The following is a 19,289-nucleotide window of genomic DNA, read 5'->3' as shown; positions in this document are numbered from 1 at the left end:
TTGGAATTTAACTTGTCCCCTCTTATGTTATTACATAACTTTGTAAATGAATTGGCAATTCTTATCAGAAATACCAACATGTTACTGTATATTTACTGGCTGATTCTTGGATTCTTGGCATTGTTAAAAGAACTCTGGAAATTTTACAAAACAGACACACCTGGAAAATGTCTAGATAAGTCATAACAAACATAGATATAAGACCATTCACCTTTGTCTGTCAACAAACTTACCTCTCCTTCAAGAATGAATTTAAATATTACCTTCTCTTTGAGCACTTACAAATATCCTAGAAAGAAATGGCTACATTTCATGAATTTTTAAATTCCATCACATTTTTTATTGTATCCTTTTAATGGTATTTAGTATTATGTAGTGTTTTTGTTTTTCCGATCTTCACTGAGTGCAATATTAAGACCTACACTGGTATAATTCACTTCATAGATGATGTGTATCATTTAGATTATAAGCACTTTGAGGATACATCAAGAGCAAAAGCAAGAAATGCTGTTTAATGAATCTTTGCGTGACTATTCGCAATAATTATTACCTTTTAATAAAGTGACTAGCAGAGGGAGTAATCAATGTTTCCTTTGTTCAAAAGGAAGGTCACAGTTTCAAAGTATTATTTTGGGGAAAATTATTCTTCCATGTGTGAACATGTACATACTCAAAGTAGTCAGCACACTCCCTAGTATATATTTGACACTCAATAATATTTGATTTTTTTTAGTATATAATAGGTTATACTCTGAAAAGTAAACAATGAAGAAAAGAAAGAGGCAAGGAAAGTGCCCAAGGTACGTGGTCAGGAACGGTAAAGCATATAGGTAGGTCTAGATCAATAGGAGGAAAGAATGTATCTTAATACAACATATGAAGATCTATTAGAGATTTTCACAGAACCAAGTGTGTTCTAAGTGGCATGGAATGACTGTAAGTATTAATGAGGTGGAGGAGAGGTAGAGAACATCTAAGATATCATTAATAGTTCTTAATAATCAATGCATTATTGTAACATATTGCTGGTAATATAAAAAGGCAAATTATCTCCAGAATGTTCATTTTTTAAAAGTTTAAACTATTTGAGTATCAAATAGTCCGTATAGTCTAATATTCTAGGAATTCACAATATGCATAAAATGCATAATGTAGTTTCTAAATGAAACCATATGCCAACTGTTGGAGTGAGAAAGGTTGTCTGGACTCCATGACTTCTTTGCTTAGCTTTCCCCTGGTACATATACCATGCTAAAATTGTCAATATCTTCTCTGAGACTATATGAAGGAAAATGGTAGAAGAGGAAGCTAAATGTTTACTGAGGATTTACCAAGTGGAATAGGGTCTGGGTTAGACATTTCATATTCTTTGTCTCATGTTAATCTTCATTACAAGTTTGTAAGGTTGATGTTACTACTCATGTTTTATAAATGAAAAAAAAAAATCAAGGCTTGGACAGGTTATGAAATGTGCCTAAATTTCCCCAGCTGTAAGTGGCAGAAGTGGTACTCAATGCCAGAGCCCAAGTGCTTTCTACCACATTGCACTGTCCTCACTCATAAAATGAAAACTGACTGACAAATGAAGTCAAATCGTTATTTTACCTATATTTTAAAAAACATTTCAGTTATTTTTTGTTTACTAAATAAATCGGAGGGCCGATGGTAGAGAAAGACGTCTTCCAGACTGATGCAAAAAACAACCTGGATTGAAATGATGCTAAAAAAAATAAATTTTCTGCTTTCTCAATCACAGTTTCCTGCACTGAGAGATTACTAAAATTTTTTAACATAGAAAACATACTTTACAGTATAGAAAAGCATATGGAGATAAAAATAAAATGGGATTGATACTACAAAATTGAATGCAAGTTTTATTGGATGATCAAAGGAGTTAGTTGAGGATAGTCTAACCTTGAAAGATTTAAAGCATTGGTGTGTCAGAAGAGTACCTGGCATATTGTAGACAATCAATACATTTTTTGTAGAATAAATTATAAAAATGTAATCATATTACCTTGTAATATTCACATTAATTGAGAGTCCAGAGCAGATTGGTAAATTTTAACTTTTTGCTAATTAGAAATACCAGAGTATATCTTAATAAAAATATCAAAGCAATTATGTGTGGATTGTTACATTTTGTACTTCTTTAAGATAAGCTTAAATTAATCAAGAAGAAAATGAATCAAGTGCATTCATATTTCTTTTCTAGTGCTCAGCCTCTTGTGGTAAAGGTAGAAAGTACCGTGAAGTGTTTTGCATTGACCAATTCCAAAGGAAATTAGAAGACACAAATTGCAGTCAAGTACAGAAACCTCCAACTCACAAAGCCTGTAGATCTGTCAGATGCCCTTCATGGAAAGCCAATAGCTGGAATGAGGTATATGATGTATATTTTATAATTATATATGTATTTTTTGTATTTAAAAAGAAAATCTTAATTCATTCTTATTTTTCATAACCTTTAATGTTTTACTTCTCTAAAATGTATTGTTATGTACTTTTTTGCACTGTGCTTTGTTAGTATTAATACTAAACAGTGTTAACACGTTTGCTAAGTTTATAGTTAAATAATAAATCAGTCATTTGATTTTTAAAAAAAATTAATACAGGGTCTTGCTATGTTGCCCAGGCTGTTGTTAAACTCCTGGACTCAAGCAATCCTCCCATCTTGGAGGATTAGCTAAGACTCTTGGATTTTAGCTAAGATTGAATCCTGGAGAAGGGACTGGTAAATTCCAGATGGGATTGTAATCGGAGATTGAGAGTTAGGGAGTTGTCAGAGATCGATAGCCTAGGCTGTGCTAGAATGAAAAAACTCCCCAAAAATGAAAAGACTCACCAAAATGAAAAGACTCACCAAAAATGAAGTTGATAAATAAATGAGACCCAGGCTGACAATTTAGCCTGTAAAAGAAGGGTAATTGATACCACTTGGCATACTCAGAGAAAAGAGATCAAAATTTAAATTTGGGTAGGCATGCATTTGAAAATGACTGTCAAACACCACCAGCTTGGGAAATATTGAGAGGACAAAAGCCATGAAAGAAGTCAGAAAGGATAGCTGGAGTAATTTCCTAAGGACTGATTTCAGTGGAGCTAGACTTTCAACGTAGCCATCTGGCTGCTCTCAGCAGTACCTCAGAGAGCTTATCTATTTCTTAAAGGGCCTAGTCCTGCAAAGGGAAAAAGAAAGCCATCTTCTCATCATGGAACTTCCTTATCTCTGTCAGATGTTTGAGTTATGTCTATTGGGGAGCTAGAAGGAAATGGAGTTTCCCCTGGGGTCCAAAGTCATCATCATTCTCTCTTTGCACTCAGCATGTCAATGCAGGGCACGCAGCTTTGGAGTGGAATTACGTCAGTGCCTCACTGATGCTGAATAAAAGCCTCCTAAATTGAGTAAAAATCTCAAATGTCTTTGTAGAAGAGGCAGCCTCTGTCAGGTGTTAATGTGCTGGGGCTTATGGTCAAGAAAACTAGAGGCTAATGTGTCTGTTTTTTATCCCACAAAAAAAGATGTATTATTGGGCATTTGCTTCTATATTGAATGTTCATCAAATCAATCAATTATTTTTCATGCTTTACCAGATGTCATGATTTAAAAGATTTCTCTATTAACCTGTTTTATTTAGTAAATGTCACTACTCCCTACTAAGTTGTTCAAGAAAGAAATACTGGATCCATCTTTATCCTTTTTCCTTGCCTCCATAGTTAGTCACTCAACAGATTCTCTCATTTCTCATTCAAGTAGCTCTTGAATCTCCATTGCACCCACCCCAGTCTAGTTTAATAGTTCATCATCATCTGTTCCCGAGCCTATAATGGCCTCTCTACATACATTTTGACCATTATTTACATTCATATAGTGTGAGCTCAGAAGAACTCAGATATGCTTGTGTTGCTTAGTAGCATCTGTGACTAAGCATTATCTTTAGGGAGTAAGACTAAAACCTAACCCATGCTCACTTGTTCAGAATTATCTCAGACCAGTTTCTCTTTTTCTGTTGGAGACAATGGATATTTTGTTTCCTAAGCACCTATCTAAGCTGAATACTTCTTGCTTTGAATACTGTGATCTAATTGCAAAAATACTCACCATCTCTTAAATTACTATGTTTCTCATATTATTGTTTTACTTAAAGTGGAGGTTTGCCTTACTTGATCTGGATAGAGGTGTGGCAGGATAATGGCAAAGTAGCTTTCCCCTAAGGATGTGAAACATCCTAAAGGCACTGAACGTGAACGGCCAGAGATCTGTCCAGCAGTTAACTCCCAGTTCCTACATCAGGCAGGAGCCACAGGGGCATGGGAGTGGAAGGGGAGAGACTTTTTGTGTCTTGGCCACCAATATTCCTGTTGGCCCCAAAGCTTCTGTTCCTGCTGTGCAGCTGCTGTAGCTGCTGTGGCTGGTATTCATGAGAGACACTTTCTGTCTCTGAACCTCCAGCTCCACAATAGTGAATCCATCATCCGTGGTAACAAATTGGCCTTGGCTTACCACCGAATATGAAATTACATAAGATCTGCTAAAGGAATGTATTTCAGGAAATACAAATATGAATGTTTAAGAACTATGAAAAATAGATGCTTTTTTTAAAAACATAATTTGCTTTCTTCTCTTTGAATTGGTTTTCCTTGTCATAGAAATTAGTTGCATTCACCCACACAGTCCTCACATCTCTGCCAGAAACAGATGACCACTTGTGAAGTCATTGCCCTTTGATTTATTCTATAAAAAGCATCCAGACGAAGTTAACAATTGCAAGCTGTCATTGCACTACATATAATAATGTATTAAACAGAAGTGTACTTTCAGAGGTAGTTGCAAGATAATCACTGGTTGCTGCTTTATTCCAATTGTATGAATTGTCACATTGCTTTAATATAATCACACTTAAAATAATTTCATTTTATTACTATTTTACATGATGCCTCAAATGGAAAGACTCATTTGGTAAATTTTGACCACAGAGATGCTCAAATGAGTTTTGAAGGAACACTCTTCATTTGATATTTGTATATTTTTGTTTAACGAAAGGATTTAGTAATGCATTTTAATGACTGTTGCTAAACAGGAACAAACGTTGCTATGCAGGACCATTTGTCCTCTATGTTCAGATGTATATCCTTAGATGCAAATTAAATAATTGAATCATTTAAAACGTACACACTCACACCCCACCCCCACTTCCTGGAAGCAAGGGGATTTTTTCAATTTAATTTTATCTATTTGGGAATAGCAGCTTCACTTGTAAATTCAAGTTTTTAAAGCTAGTATGGTTCTAGATTCTTCATTATCTCACGTCCCATCGACTTACTTAAGTGCCATCGAAATGCACAATCTCTATTTAGGAAAAAAAAATATTCCAAATTCTCACCTCCCCTTAATCATGGCAAACCTGCTGGACCATTTACATACCTAAAGAATCTCACACAACAATATTCAGTATAGAATCAGGTTAAATCAGCCTCTTGGCTGCTTACACCTTCTTTGAGACCCATCATTTTCTTATTTTTTTTTTATCTTGAAATAAATTTCTTTTAAAATTATACTTTAAGTTCTAGGGTACATGTGCATAATGTGCAAGTTTGTTACATATGTATACTTGTGCCATGTTGGTGTGCTGCATCTATCAACTCGTCAGCACCCATCAACTCGTCATTTACATCAGGTATAACTCCCAGTGCAATCCCTCCCCTCTTCCCCTTCCTCATAATAGGCCCCGGTGTGTGATGTTCCCCTTCCCGAGTCCAAGTGATCTCATTGTTCAATTCCCACCTATGAGTGAGAACATGCGGTGTTTGGTTTTCTGTTCTTGCGATAGTTTGCTGAGAATGATGAAGGATCTAGAACTAGAAGTACCATATGACCCAGCCATCCCATTACTGGGTATATACCCAAAGGATTATAAATCATGCTGCTATAAAGACACATGCACACGTATGTTCATTGCGGCACTATTCACAATAGCAAAGACTTGGAATCAACCCAAATGTCCATCAATGACAGACTGGATTAAGAAAATGTGGCACATATACACCATGGAATACTATGCAGCCATAAAAAAGGATGAGTTTGTGTCCTTTGTAGGGACATGGATGCAGCTGAGACCCATCATTTTCTTACTTGCATTTTAAGATCAGAGCCAGGACCAAAGGTGATATAAATTCCAAAATCTCACAAATCTGCTGCCCAGTGCTCCCCACCCAAAGCCCCTAATTTGGAAAAAAAAAAAAAAAAAAAAAAGAAACTGTATGCTAAATGCTAGATGTTTAAGAGATTTTGTATTTCTGTAATTCCATATTATGTAATTTCAAAAATACGTAAGTATAAATCTTTATTTCTATATTTTCAGAATTTCTGACATATATGTATATGTTTTATAATTTGAAAAATAGTAAATGTTAATTTTTTAAGTCCCTAAAGCTCCTAAGAATCTGTGATCCCTTCATTTGTAATGTCAGTGACATTTCTACTAGTGAAGGTAGACTAGAGTTCAGGGACAGGGAGGATACCTTCCTGCTTCCAGCACTGGGTAAACTTTGCTTCCTAATTTTTTCTAGCTAGTGAAATTCTGTTTTTCATTTCAATGCTGTCTGTTAATGCTCCTCCTTTATCATCTTTCTTGATATTTAAAGTGGCCTTTCTTGGGGTAGGCTGAGGTGACGAGCACTGTAATGTAAGGCATTTATCAAACTTTTCAAGGCATAAATAGTTGAATCTCCATAACAAAAGTAAAAAAAAGAGAAGAAGAAGGGAGCAGCAAGGGACACTTCCTGACACCATATAAGAGTTTTTATTCCCCACAAATGCAGGTATTAATATGTGCATTAGGCAGATGAAGAAACAGAAGCTTATGGAAAGGTTAAGAAGCTTCCATGGAATGCTATGCAGCCATAAAAAAGGATGAGTTCGTGTCCTTTGTAGGGACATGGATGCAGCTGGAAACCATCATTCTCAGCAAACTATCGCAAGAACAGAAAACCAAATACCGCATGTTCTCACTCATAGGTGGGAATTGAACAATGAGATCACTTGGACATAGGAAGGGGATCATCACATACCAGGTCCTATTGTGGTGAGGGGGTAGGGGAGAGGGATAGCATTAGGAGATATACCTAATGTAAATGATGAGTAAATGGGCGCAGCACACCAACATGACACATGTATACATATGTAACAAACCTGCACGTTGTGCACATGTACCCTAGAACTTAAAGTATAATAAAAAAAAAAAAAAAGAAAGAAAAAAAAAAAGAAGCTTGTGTAGGTCACAGTGCAGGAAATGTTGGGGGCAAGGATTTGAACACAGGTCTATTTGAGCTTTCTCCATTATACTAGTTATCATTATTCCATTATTATCATTATACATTAGCTCATCCTTATATTTTCTTAGCAAATTATTGCCCCTTTGGCCAAGAAGGACACATGAAGTTCACAATTTCAGGCCATCACTGCACTACATATAATAATGTAGTCAATAGAAATGTAATTTCGAAGTTGTGCTGAATTCATTGCAAGTTTTTAATGTAAAAATGTCTGTTGCATATATATTTATTTATTTATTTTACAGGTTAAAGGGTAAATAACTGAGAATACAGTTGATCACATATTAAATATGGAGTTGCTTAAATCACTAACATATTAGGTTACATTAACAGAAGGATGATGTTCAAAATGTTGGGCACTAATATATCCTGATCAGATATTTGGAGTAGTGCCTATTCTGGAATATAGATTATAAGAAAAATCTTGACAATTTTCCAGATCCCCAGAGAAAAACAGTTAAATGGTAGCACCTATACTATGTTGGTTGTCTAGTGTTCTGCTGCTAGTAGCAAGAGTCCTGATTTTATTAGTGGTTTAAACTACAAAGACGTTTCTTGTTTACATAACAAAATCAGAGAGTTGCTAGTTTTAATTTTAATTCAGCAGCTCTACAATATTAGAGTGCTGGACTGGCATTTCTGTGATTCTGTTGTTCAACTTGTAATGGTCATAAAATGGCTGCTACAGTTCCAGTCCTCATGTCTTTATACTTTCTCACATGAAAGTAGGTATATATTTGTTCTACATTTAAAAGGCAGACAGATTCTGGACAGTGCATTAAAGTTTAAAAAGTATTCTAGTTCAATATAAGAGAATATTTGCTAACATTGGAAATTAAAAAATGCCATGGCTGCTTTCACAATACAGTGAACCTACCCACAGTGAAGTTATTTAAGTATGAGTAGGTTTTATGGTTACTCATTCATTATTGTTATAGAAGGATTTCATAATGAAAGAGAAATTAGGATTACTTATTCCTAGAGTCTCTTTAACCTTAAATACTATACTACTGCTAATGGTACTACTATATTATTGATTCCCTTGAAATAAACCATAGTTGCAAATAAATGACTGTAATGAAATCAAAACCTTATCCATAATAGAAAAAATTATAAACAAAGCATCAAAAGAGAAGACTTCTCTATTTTCATTTTAAATAATTATTTATTAAACAGCAGAGTGAGTCAGCTTTGAACCCGTTTTTGCAATGCACAATCTAATATTTCCTTATCTCTGCTCTACAATAGCTATAATGGCTACAGTACCTGTGGATTTGCTAAAATTTACCTAATCCATTTCCACTCTCAAGTCTTTAAAGCACTAATGTATGCAGTGTTATATTTGTTCATAAATAGGATATTTATGAACTGTTTGGATTGAGTTATATAATATAGATAAAGCAGTGCGTCCCAATCAGTTAGTTGGTGTTATAATTGCACTTATAGCTTCACAATGCCTTTACATTCATTACTTGTATTTTTTTAAAAGACAAAATTTGACATGCTTATAAATATTAGTTCTATAAAACTGTTAAGGCCAGGCGCAGTGGCTCACTCCTGTAATCCCAGCACTTTGGGAGGCTGAGGCGGGCGGATCACGAGGTCAGGAGATCGAGACCATCCTGGCTAACACGGTGAAACCTCGTCTCTACTAAAAATGCAAAAAATTAGCTGAACGTGGTGGTAGGCACCTGTAGTCCCAGCTACTTGGGAGGCTGAGACAGGAGAATGGCGTGAACCCGGGAGGTGGAGCTTGCAGTGAGCCGAGATCGAGCCACTGCACTCCAGCCTGGGCAACAAAGCGAGACTCTGTCTCAAAAAAAAAAAAAAAAAAAAAGTTAAAATAATGGATACATATTTAGGAGTTATAATGTACCTTGGGAAGCCATTCTAGTAAGCCACTTAAGAGTGGATGATAGTGTTTTCCCTGTATTTGCAACCATAGAAAGAAATGGCTTTGGGAAAAGGGAAAGAGTTTTGCCATGGAAATATTAAATTTTAGGTGCCTTTGACATATCTAAGTAGAAAACATATAAAAATCTTATAAATACATGAGACAGTTCTTATAAATACATGAAAATATAAATGCAGAACTCAGAATTGTGATCAAAGCTGGAGACAGCATTTAGAAATTACTCAAGTATAGAAGAAATTGCTCAGAAAGAGCTTTTTAAGAGAATCCAGTTATAAATGGAACCCTGGGATATGCTGACATTTAAAGAATATGCAGAGAAAATAGTAAAAGACCCTGAGAAGGAGCAATTCAAGAGGTAAGAGGAGACCCTCTAGAACTAAAGGAGTTTCAATTAGAGAACCAGAATGATTCAACAGAAAGTGATCAATGGTGCCAAATGAGTTCGGGAGACTAACTAAGAAAAGATTTGAAAACTTTCTGTTGAATTTGGCAATTGGGGTTATTGATGACAGCAGGCTAAGAATATTCAATTTAAGCAACGAATTCTTCTAAGTTAAAATCTAAAACCATACTGATTTACGCTATTGTACTTTTATTCCTAAAAACTGAAAAACAAGTTACTTTTTTCTTCCAAGTAGTAGTCCCTTCTTTTTCTTTTTAGAGAAGAGGTTCATATCAAAAATATAGTAGCTAGCTGTTCTCTTAGTGGATTTTTAAAAACTCATGCTAGGATCAAAGGACCAATAATCAAGTGTGGTTTATCCAATTGTAGGAAATTATATTTGCCTAATAGAACTTCTTGCTAAACTGTGTTTTATAAACTATTTTTTTCCAGGAATTCTTTTTCAGGCTTAAAGGCAGGATGTTTTTGAAATATAGTTTATGTTTCTGAAATAAGCTGTGAAAAATATTTTCAGGAGCTTTATTTTATAGGCTAGACATTTTCAGAAGAGATTCATTTGAGTTAAACTACATCCAGACATTTTAGTCTATTTAATATTGTGCCATACACAAAGTGCAGATGAAATTTGTAGATATGCATAAGATTTTATACATTTAGATATGCCTTATCTTTTACTTCGTAAGTAAAACAACAAAAATTCTCTTTGAAGTCAGTGGTTGCTGCTTATACTCACAAGAGAGAAAACTACATTTTAAAGTGTTTTCCAGTAAAAATGTTGGCACAGTTTATGAGAGGAATTTTAGTCTACTGGGTAAACTAAATTCTTAGCTTTAGTGGGCTTTTAATTTTCTTTCAGAAATAAAATAAAACTGTATTTTGCAGATATATATTTACTGTTGTGAAAAGGAAATTAGTTACTCTGGAACTCCTGCAGAAATAATGAACTTGGTGAATAACCTGATTTTTCCCCCTTATAATATTACAGTTGGGAATACTAATGGATCCCCAAACAATATTACTCATTATGACCTGCAATTCCTACTGGAATGACAAGGAATATAAACAATGAAACTCTCAAATTAAATATCATTAGACATACTCTACACTTTATTAATGTTGGCATCACAGCTCTTGTAGTCAAGCTCTGTTATTATATGGTTTTACTACTTAATTTTGGAACACCTGACATCCTAGAATTGAAAGATTGCCAAGTCCTTCTTCATCCCCAGGAGGCAACACAGTAAGAACTCAGTCTGGAGTAAAAAAGAACGGAACTTCAACTATTTTTCACTGCTGCTATGATCTGAATATTTGCCAACCCCACACCTGAAAAAAAATGCATGGGTTGAAATCCTAACCCTTGAGGTGATGGTATTAGGAGGTAGGAACTTTGGGAGTTGACTAAATCATGAGGGTAGAGCCCTCATTGTTGGAATTAGTTCTCTTATAAAAGACACTCCAGAGAGCTAGCTTGTTCCTTCACGCATGTGAGGACACAGTGAGAAGGCACCCTTTTATAAATCAGAAAGTAGGCCCTCACCAGACACTGACACCGCCAGCACCTTGATCTTGAAATTCCCAGCCTACAGAACAGCGAGAAATAAATTTCTGTTGTTTATAAGCCATGAGTTGATGGTATTTTGTTATAGCAGCCCTAATAGACTAAGATAAAAAAATTAGTACTCATAATGAGGTGTTACTATAACAAATATCTCAACTATAACAAATATCTCAACTACCTCAGGTGTGTCTCCAGTGGTCCCAAGTATAGCAATGGCTGTGATGGCCAACCCTCCAGAGTGCACAGGTGATAAACTTTAGCAGTTTCCAATGGGACTATCTCCACTGACAAACAGAATAAATGAGTCATGGTTGTGTGACAACTTCCACCTAAATTTCAAAGGATAGAACTGCTTACAGACTTGGGCACATGAGCTAGGAAGAGGGCCTTTGCAAGAGCAGAGCTATGTTCATGGAAATGTGGATAGTAAAGGCCATGAGGTCTCAGATGGAAATCGTAACATGTTATCATATTATTGGACAGTGGAGGAAAGTTCATCCTTGTTCTAAAGTGGCAAAAAGGAAAAAATTGTCCCCACTAAGGTGATGCCTAGTGGAGCCATGGCGTCAGAGCTGCCCCTGTGACCCCGGACCACTAGAGCCACTGGCATGCAACTTCAGTCTGGAAGGGCCATAGGCACCTAACTACAATCCATGAGAACTGTGGCAGGGGCTGAATCCAACAAAGCCATGGAGCAATGCCACCTAGAGCCCTGAGGACCCGATCCCTGCCCCAGTGTGTCCAGAAGGTGGAACATTGCATCAAAGATTATTCTCAAGACTTAAGATTTACTGTTGTTGGCTCTGCTAGGTTTTTGACTTACTCAAGTCCTATTACCCTTTTCTTCTTTTCTACTTTTCTTTTTTAAAATGAGAATGTCTATCCTATGACTTGCCTCTACCACCATTGTATTGTGTAAGCACATAACTTTCTTGATTTCACAGGCTCACAGCTGAAGAGATATTTGCCTCAGGATGAATCAATTATACCTTGAATCTCACTCATATCTGATTGAGTCGATACTGAGATGAGAGTCTGGACTTTATAGACTTTTGAATTGATGCTAGAATGAACTAAGACTTTGGTGTTATTGAGATGGAATGAATATATTTTTCATGTGAGAAGGACATGAATTTGAGGAGTGGGGCAGGGAAAGAATGGGACGATCTGAATGATTGTGTTTCCTCAAAATTTATATGATGAAGTTCTATACCCCAAGGTGATGGTATTAGGAGGTGGGGCCTTTTCTAGTCCCTTTTAAAGGACATCCCAGAAAGCTAGCTCATCCCTTCTTCCATGTGAGAACACAGTGAGAGGGTGCCCTGTAGGAACCAGAAAGTGGACTCTCACTGGATGTAGAATCTTCCAGCACCTTGATCTTGAAATTCCAGCCTCCAAAACTGTGGGAAAGAAATTTCTGGTGTGTGAGACATTCAGTTTATGGTATTTTGTTATAGCAGCCTGAACAGACTAAGACAATCACTAACTATAGGCAGCACTTCAGGCAAGGGACTTTAACTTCTCCGAGTCCCAGTGTCCTCAGCCATAGTATCCCTTTTATAGAGCTGTTGACAGGAATAAATGTATGGAAAGTGTTCTGTGACATTTCACAAATAACACAAAATTGTACACATAAGAAAAACAAGACTTGGAGAGGTTAAGACAAGGTTGTCTATGTTTACAATTTACACAGCCAGCTTTCCAAAACTCCTATCCATTGAAATATAATCATGAATCAACAAATTAGCCAAGATGGCCAAATAGGAACAGTTCCTATCTGCAGCTTCCAGTGAGACCAATGCAGAAGGCAGGTGATTTCTGCATTTCCAACTGAGGTACCCAGTTCATCTCACTGGGACAGGTTAAACAGTGGATGCAGTCCATGGAGGGTGAACAGAAGCAGGCAGGAGGGGCGTCACCTCACTTGGGAAGTACAAGGGGTCAGGGAACTCCCTCCTCTAGCCAAGGGAAGCCATGAGGGACTGTACCTTGAGAGATGGTGCTATCCGGCCCGGATACAATGCTTTTCCCCTGCTCTTTGCAACCCACAGAGCAGGAGATTCCTTCAGGTGCCTATATCACCAGGGTCCTGGGTTTCAAGCATAAAACTGGGCGGCTGTTTGGGTAGACACCGAGCTAGCTGCAGGAGATTTTTTTTTGTATGTGGCACCTGGAATGCCAGCAAGACAGAATCATTCACTCCCATGGAAAGGGGGCTGAAACCAGAGAGCCACATCATCTAGCTCAGTGGATCACACTCCCATGGAGTCCAGCAAGCTGAGATCCACTGGCTTGAAATTCTTGCTGCCAGCACAGCAGTCTGATGTCAACCTGGGATGCTGGAGCTTGGTGGGGGGAAGGGCATCAGCCATTACTGAGGCTTGAGTATGCAGTTTTTCCCTCACAGTGTAAACAAAGCCACATGGAAGTTCAAATTGGATGGAGCCCACCACAACTCATTTTTTCAAATCGGGTGGAGCCCTCCACAACTCTAGCCAAGTTGCCTCTCTAGATTCCTCCTCTCTGGGCAGGGTATCTCTGAAAGAAAGGCAGCAGCCCCATTCAGGAGCTTATAGATAAAACTCCCATCTCCCTGAGACAGAGCATCTGGGGGAAGGGGCAACTGTGGGTGCAGCTTCAGCAGACTTAAATGTTCCTGCCTGCCGGCTCTGAAGAGAGCAGTGGATCTCCCAGCACAGCATTCGAGCTCTGCTAAGAGACAGAATGCCTCCTCATGTGGGTCCCTGACCTCCATGCCTCCTGACTGGGAGACTCCTCCTGCTGGGAGGAGTCTCTCCTCATACAGGAGAGCTCCAGCTGGCATCTGATGGGTGCCCCCTGGGACAAAACTTCCAGAGGATGGAAAAGGCAGCAATCTTTGCTGTTCTGCAGCCTCTGCTGGTGATACCCAGGCAAACAGGGTCTGGCGTGGACCCCCAGCAAATTCCAGCAGACCTGCAACAGAGAGTCCCGATTGTTGGAAGGAAAATTAACAAACAAAGGAATGCCTTGAACACCAACAAAAAGGGTGTCCATGCCAAAACTCCATCCAAGGTCACCAACATCAAAGATCAAAGGTAGATAAATCCACAAAGATGAGGAAAAACCAGCACAAAAAGGCTGAAAATTCCAAAAACCAGAATGCCTCTTCTCCTGCAAAGGATCACAACTCCTCACCAGCAAGGGAGCAAAACTGGACAATGAGTTTGGCGATTTGACAGAAGTAGGCTTCAGAAGGAGGGTAATAACAAACTCCTTTGAGCTAAAGGAGCATGTTCTAACACAGTGCAAGGAAGCCAAGAACTTTGAGAATAGGTTAGAGGAATTGCTAACTAGAATAACCAGTGTAGAGAAGAATGTAAATGACCTGATGGAGCTGAAAAACACAGCATGAGAACTTCATGAAGCATACACAAGTATCAATAACTGAATCGATGAAGCAAAAGAAGATTGAAGATCAACTTAATGAAATAAAGTGTGAAGACAAGATTAGAGATAAAAGAATTAAAATGAGTGAACAAAGCCTCTGACAAATATGGGACAATGTGAAAAGACCAAAACTACGTTTGATTGGTGTACCTAAAAGTGACAGGGAGAATGGAACCAAGCTGGAAAACACTCTTCAGGGTATTATTCAGGAGAACGTCCCCAACCTAGCAAGACAGGCCAACATTCAAATTCAGGAAATATAGAGAACACCACAAAGATAGTCCTGGAGAAGAGCAACTACAAGACACATGATTGACAGATTCACCAAGGTTGAAATGGAGGAAAAAAATGTTAAGGACATCCAGAGAGAATGGTCTGGTTACCCACAAAGGGAAGCCCATCAGACTAATAGCGGATCTCTCTGCAGAAACCCTACAAGCCAGAAGAGAGTGGGGGCCGATATTCAACATTCTTAAAGAAAATAATTTTCAACCTAGAATTTCATATCCAGCCAAACTAAGCTTCATAAGCGAAGGATAACTAGAGAAGCAAGAGCAAACATATATGAAAACTAGCAGAAGACAAGAAATAACTAAGATCAGAGCAGAACCAAACAAAATAGAGACATGAAAAACCCTTCAAAAAATCAATGAATCCAGGACGTGTTTTTTGGAAAAGATTAACAAAATAGACTACTGCCAGACTAATAAAGAAGAAGAGAGAGAAGAATCAAGTAAACACAATAAAAATGATAAAGAAGATATCACCACTGATCCCACAGAAATACAAACTACCATAAAAGAATAATATAAACACCTCTATGCAAATAAATTAGAAAATCTTGAAGACACGGATAAATTCCTGGACACATACACCCTCGCAAGACTAAACCAGGAAGAAGTCAAATCCCTGAATAGACCAATAACAAATTCCAAAATTGAGGCAGTAATTAATAGCCAATGAAACAGAACAGAGGCCTCAGAAATAACATCACAAAACTACAACCCTCTGATCTTTGACAAAATCTTTGACAAAAACAAGCAATGGGGAAAGGATTCCATATTTAATAAATGACATTGGGAAAACTGCATAGCCATATGCAGAAAACTGAAACTGGACCCCCTCCTTACACCTTATACACAAATTAACTCAAGATGGATTAAAGACTTAAACATAAGACCTAAAACCATAACAACTCTAAAAGAAAACCTAGGAAATACCATTCAGGACATAGGCATGGGCAAAGACTTCATGACTAAAACACCAAAAGCAATGGCAACAAAAGCCAAAATTGACAAATGGGATCTAATTAAGCTAAAGAGCTTCTGGACAGCAAAAGAAACTATCAGCAGAGTGAACAGGCAATTTACAGAACGGGAGAAAATTTTTGCAATCTATCCATGTGACAAAGAATTAATATCCAGAATCTACAAAGAACTTAAACAAATTTACAAGAAAAATACAACCCCATTAAAAAGTGGGTGAAGGATATGAACAGACCCTTTTCAAAAGAAGACATTTATGGGGCCAACAAACATGAAAAAAAGCTCATCACCACTGGTCATGAGAGAAATGCGAATCAAAACCACAGTGAGATACCGTCTCATGCCAGTTAGAATGGTGATCATTAAAAAGTCAGGAAACAATAGATACTGGAGAGGATGTGGAGAAATAGGAATACTTTTACACTGTTGGTGGGAGAGTAAATTAGTTCAACCATTGTGGAAGATGGTATGGTGATTCCTCAGATCTAGAACCAGAAATACCATTTGACCCAGCAATCCCATTTTGGGTATATATGCAGAGGATTATAAAACATTCTACTATAAAAATCATGTGCACACATACGTTTATTGCAGCACTGTTCACAATAGCAAATAATTTGAACTAACCCAAATGCAGTCAAGGATATCCTGGATCCATCAAGGATAGACTGGATAAAGAAAATGTGGCACATATATACCATGGAATACTATGCAGCTATAAAAAAAGGATGAGTTCATGTCCTTTGCAGGGACATGGATGAAGCTGGAAGCCATCATTCTCAGCAAACTAACACAGGTACAGAAAACCAAACACTGCATGTTCTCACTCATAAGTGGGAGTTGAACAATGAGAACACATGGACACGGAAAGGGGAACATCAAACACCAGGGCCTGTTGGGGTGCAGGGGGCTAGGGGAGTGAAAGCATTATGAGAAATACCTAATGTAGATTATGGTTTGATAGGTGTAGCAAAACACCGTGGCATGTGTATACCTGTGTAACAAACCTGCATGTTCTACAAATGTATCCCAAAATATAAAGTATAATAAAAAAAATCAATGAACTAGGAGCTGGGTTTTTGAAAAGATTAACAAAATAGACCACTAGCCAGACTAATAAACAAGAAAAGAGAGGAAAATCAAATAGACACAATAAAAAATGATAAAAGGGATATCATCACAGATCCCACAGAAATACTAACTACCATCAGAGGATACTATAAACACCTCTATACAAATAAACTAGAAAATCTAGAAGAAATGCACAAATTCCTGGACACATACACCCTCCCAAGACTAAACCAGGAAGAAATCAAACCCCTGAATAGACCAGTAACAGGTTCTGAAATTGAGGCAGTAATTAATAGCCTACCAACCAAAAGCACAGGACCAGATGGATTTACAGACGAATTGTACCAGAGGTACAAAGAGGAGCTGGTACCATTCGTTCTGAAACTATTCCAAACAATAGAAAAAGAGTGACTCCTCCCAAACTCATTTTATGAGGCCAGCATCATCCTGATACCAAAACCTGGCAGAAACACAACAAAAAAAGAAAATTTCAGGCCAATATCCATGATGAACATGGATGCAGAAAGCCTCAATAAAATACTGGCCAACTGAATCCAGCAGCACATCAAAAAGCTTATGCCCCACAGTCAAGTTGGCTTCATCTTTAGGATGCAAGGCTAGTTCAACATACAAAAATCAATAAATGTAATCCATCACATAAACAGAACCAATGACGAAAACCACATGATTACCTCAATAGATGCAGAAAAATGCCTTTGAAAAAAGTCAACACCCATTCATGCTAAAAACTCTCAATAAACTAGGTACTGATGGAACGCATCTCAAAATAATAAGAGATATTTATGACAAACCCACAGCCCATATCATATTGAATGGGCAAAAACTGGAAGCATTCTCTTTGAAAACTGACTACCTGACTTTAAACTATACCACAAGGCTACAGTAATCAAAACAGCATGGTACTTGTACCAAAACAGATACATAGACCAATGGAACAGAATAGAGGCCTCAGAAATAACACCACACATCTACAACCATGTGATCTTTGACAACCTGACAAAAACAAGCAATGGGGAAAGGATTCCATACTTAATAAATGGTGTTGGGAAATCTGGATAGCCATATGCAGAAAACTGAAACTGGACCCTCTCATTACACCTTATACAAAAATTTGAATTAACGACTTAAACATATGACCTAAAACCATAAAAACCCTAGAAGGAAACCTAGGCAATACCATTCAGGACACAGGCATGGGCAAATACTTTATAACTAAAACATTAAAAGCAATGGAAACAAAAGCCAAAATTGACAAATGGGATCTAATTAAACTAAAGAGCTTCTGCAAAAAAACTATCATGAGAATTAACATACAACCTACAGAATGGGTGAACATTTTTGCAATCTGTGTGACAAAGGGCTAATATCCAGAATCTACAAAGAAACTAATTTGCAAGAAAAAAAACAAACTACCCCATCAAAAAGTGGGTGAATAATATGTATAGACACTTTTCAAAAGAAGACATTTATCTGGCTAACAAACATATGAAAAAAAGCTTATCATCACTGGTCATTAGAGAAATGTAAATCAAAACCACAATGAATACCATCTCATGCCAGTTAGAATGATCATGAAAAAGTCAGGAAACAACAGATGCTGGAGAGGATGTGGAGAAATAGGAATGCTTTTACACTGTTGGTGGGAGTGAAAATTAGTTCAACCATTGTGGAAGACAATGTGGCAATTCCTCGAAGATCTAGAACCAGAAATACCATTTGACCCAGCAGTCCCATTACTGGGTATATACCCAAAGGATTATAAATCATTCTTTTATAAAGACACATGCACATGTATGTTTATTACAGCACTCTTCACAATAGCAAAGACTTGAAACCAACCCAAATGTCCATCAGTGACAGACTGGATAAAGAAAATGTGGCACATATACACCATGGCATATTATGCAGCCATAAAAAAACATGAGTTCATGTCCTTTGCAGGGACATGGATGAAGCTGAAAACATCATTCTCAGGAAACTAACACAGGAACAGAAAACCAAACACCGCATGTTCTCACTCATAAGTGGGAGTTGAACAACGAGAACACATGGACACATGGAGGGGAATATCACACACTGCGGCCTGTTGAGGTGGTTTGGGGGCAAGGGGAGGGATAGCATTAAGAGAAATACCTAATGAAGGTGATGGGTTGATGGGTGCAGCAAACCACCACCAGACATGTGTACCTATGTGACAAACCTGCATGTTCTGCACATGTATCCCAGAACTTAAAGTATAAAAAAATTAGCAAGTATTTGGATTCCATAACAGGTAAAAACTATAGTAGG

At 37.4% G+C, this 19,289-nt stretch overlaps 1 protein-coding gene across 1 annotated transcript in view; it reads left to right on the top strand.

Annotated features, from left to right (window-relative positions):
* Nucleotides 1-19,289, top strand: part of ADAMTS20 (ADAM metallopeptidase with thrombospondin type 1 motif 20) — a 216,070-nt gene that overhangs the window by 154,640 nt on the left and 42,141 nt on the right. The window contains 1 exon segment of the mRNA NM_001110539.3: nt 2,216-2,383. Coding sequence (NP_001104009.3) covers nt 2,216-2,383 — 168 coding nt within the window.

This window comes from Macaca mulatta, chromosome 11 (assembly GCF_049350105.2).
Source record: "Macaca mulatta isolate MMU2019108-1 chromosome 11, T2T-MMU8v2.0, whole genome shotgun sequence".
NCBI lineage: Eukaryota > Metazoa > Chordata > Mammalia > Primates > Cercopithecidae > Macaca > Macaca mulatta.
This window is presented reverse-complemented; position numbering and strand designations above follow the sequence as displayed.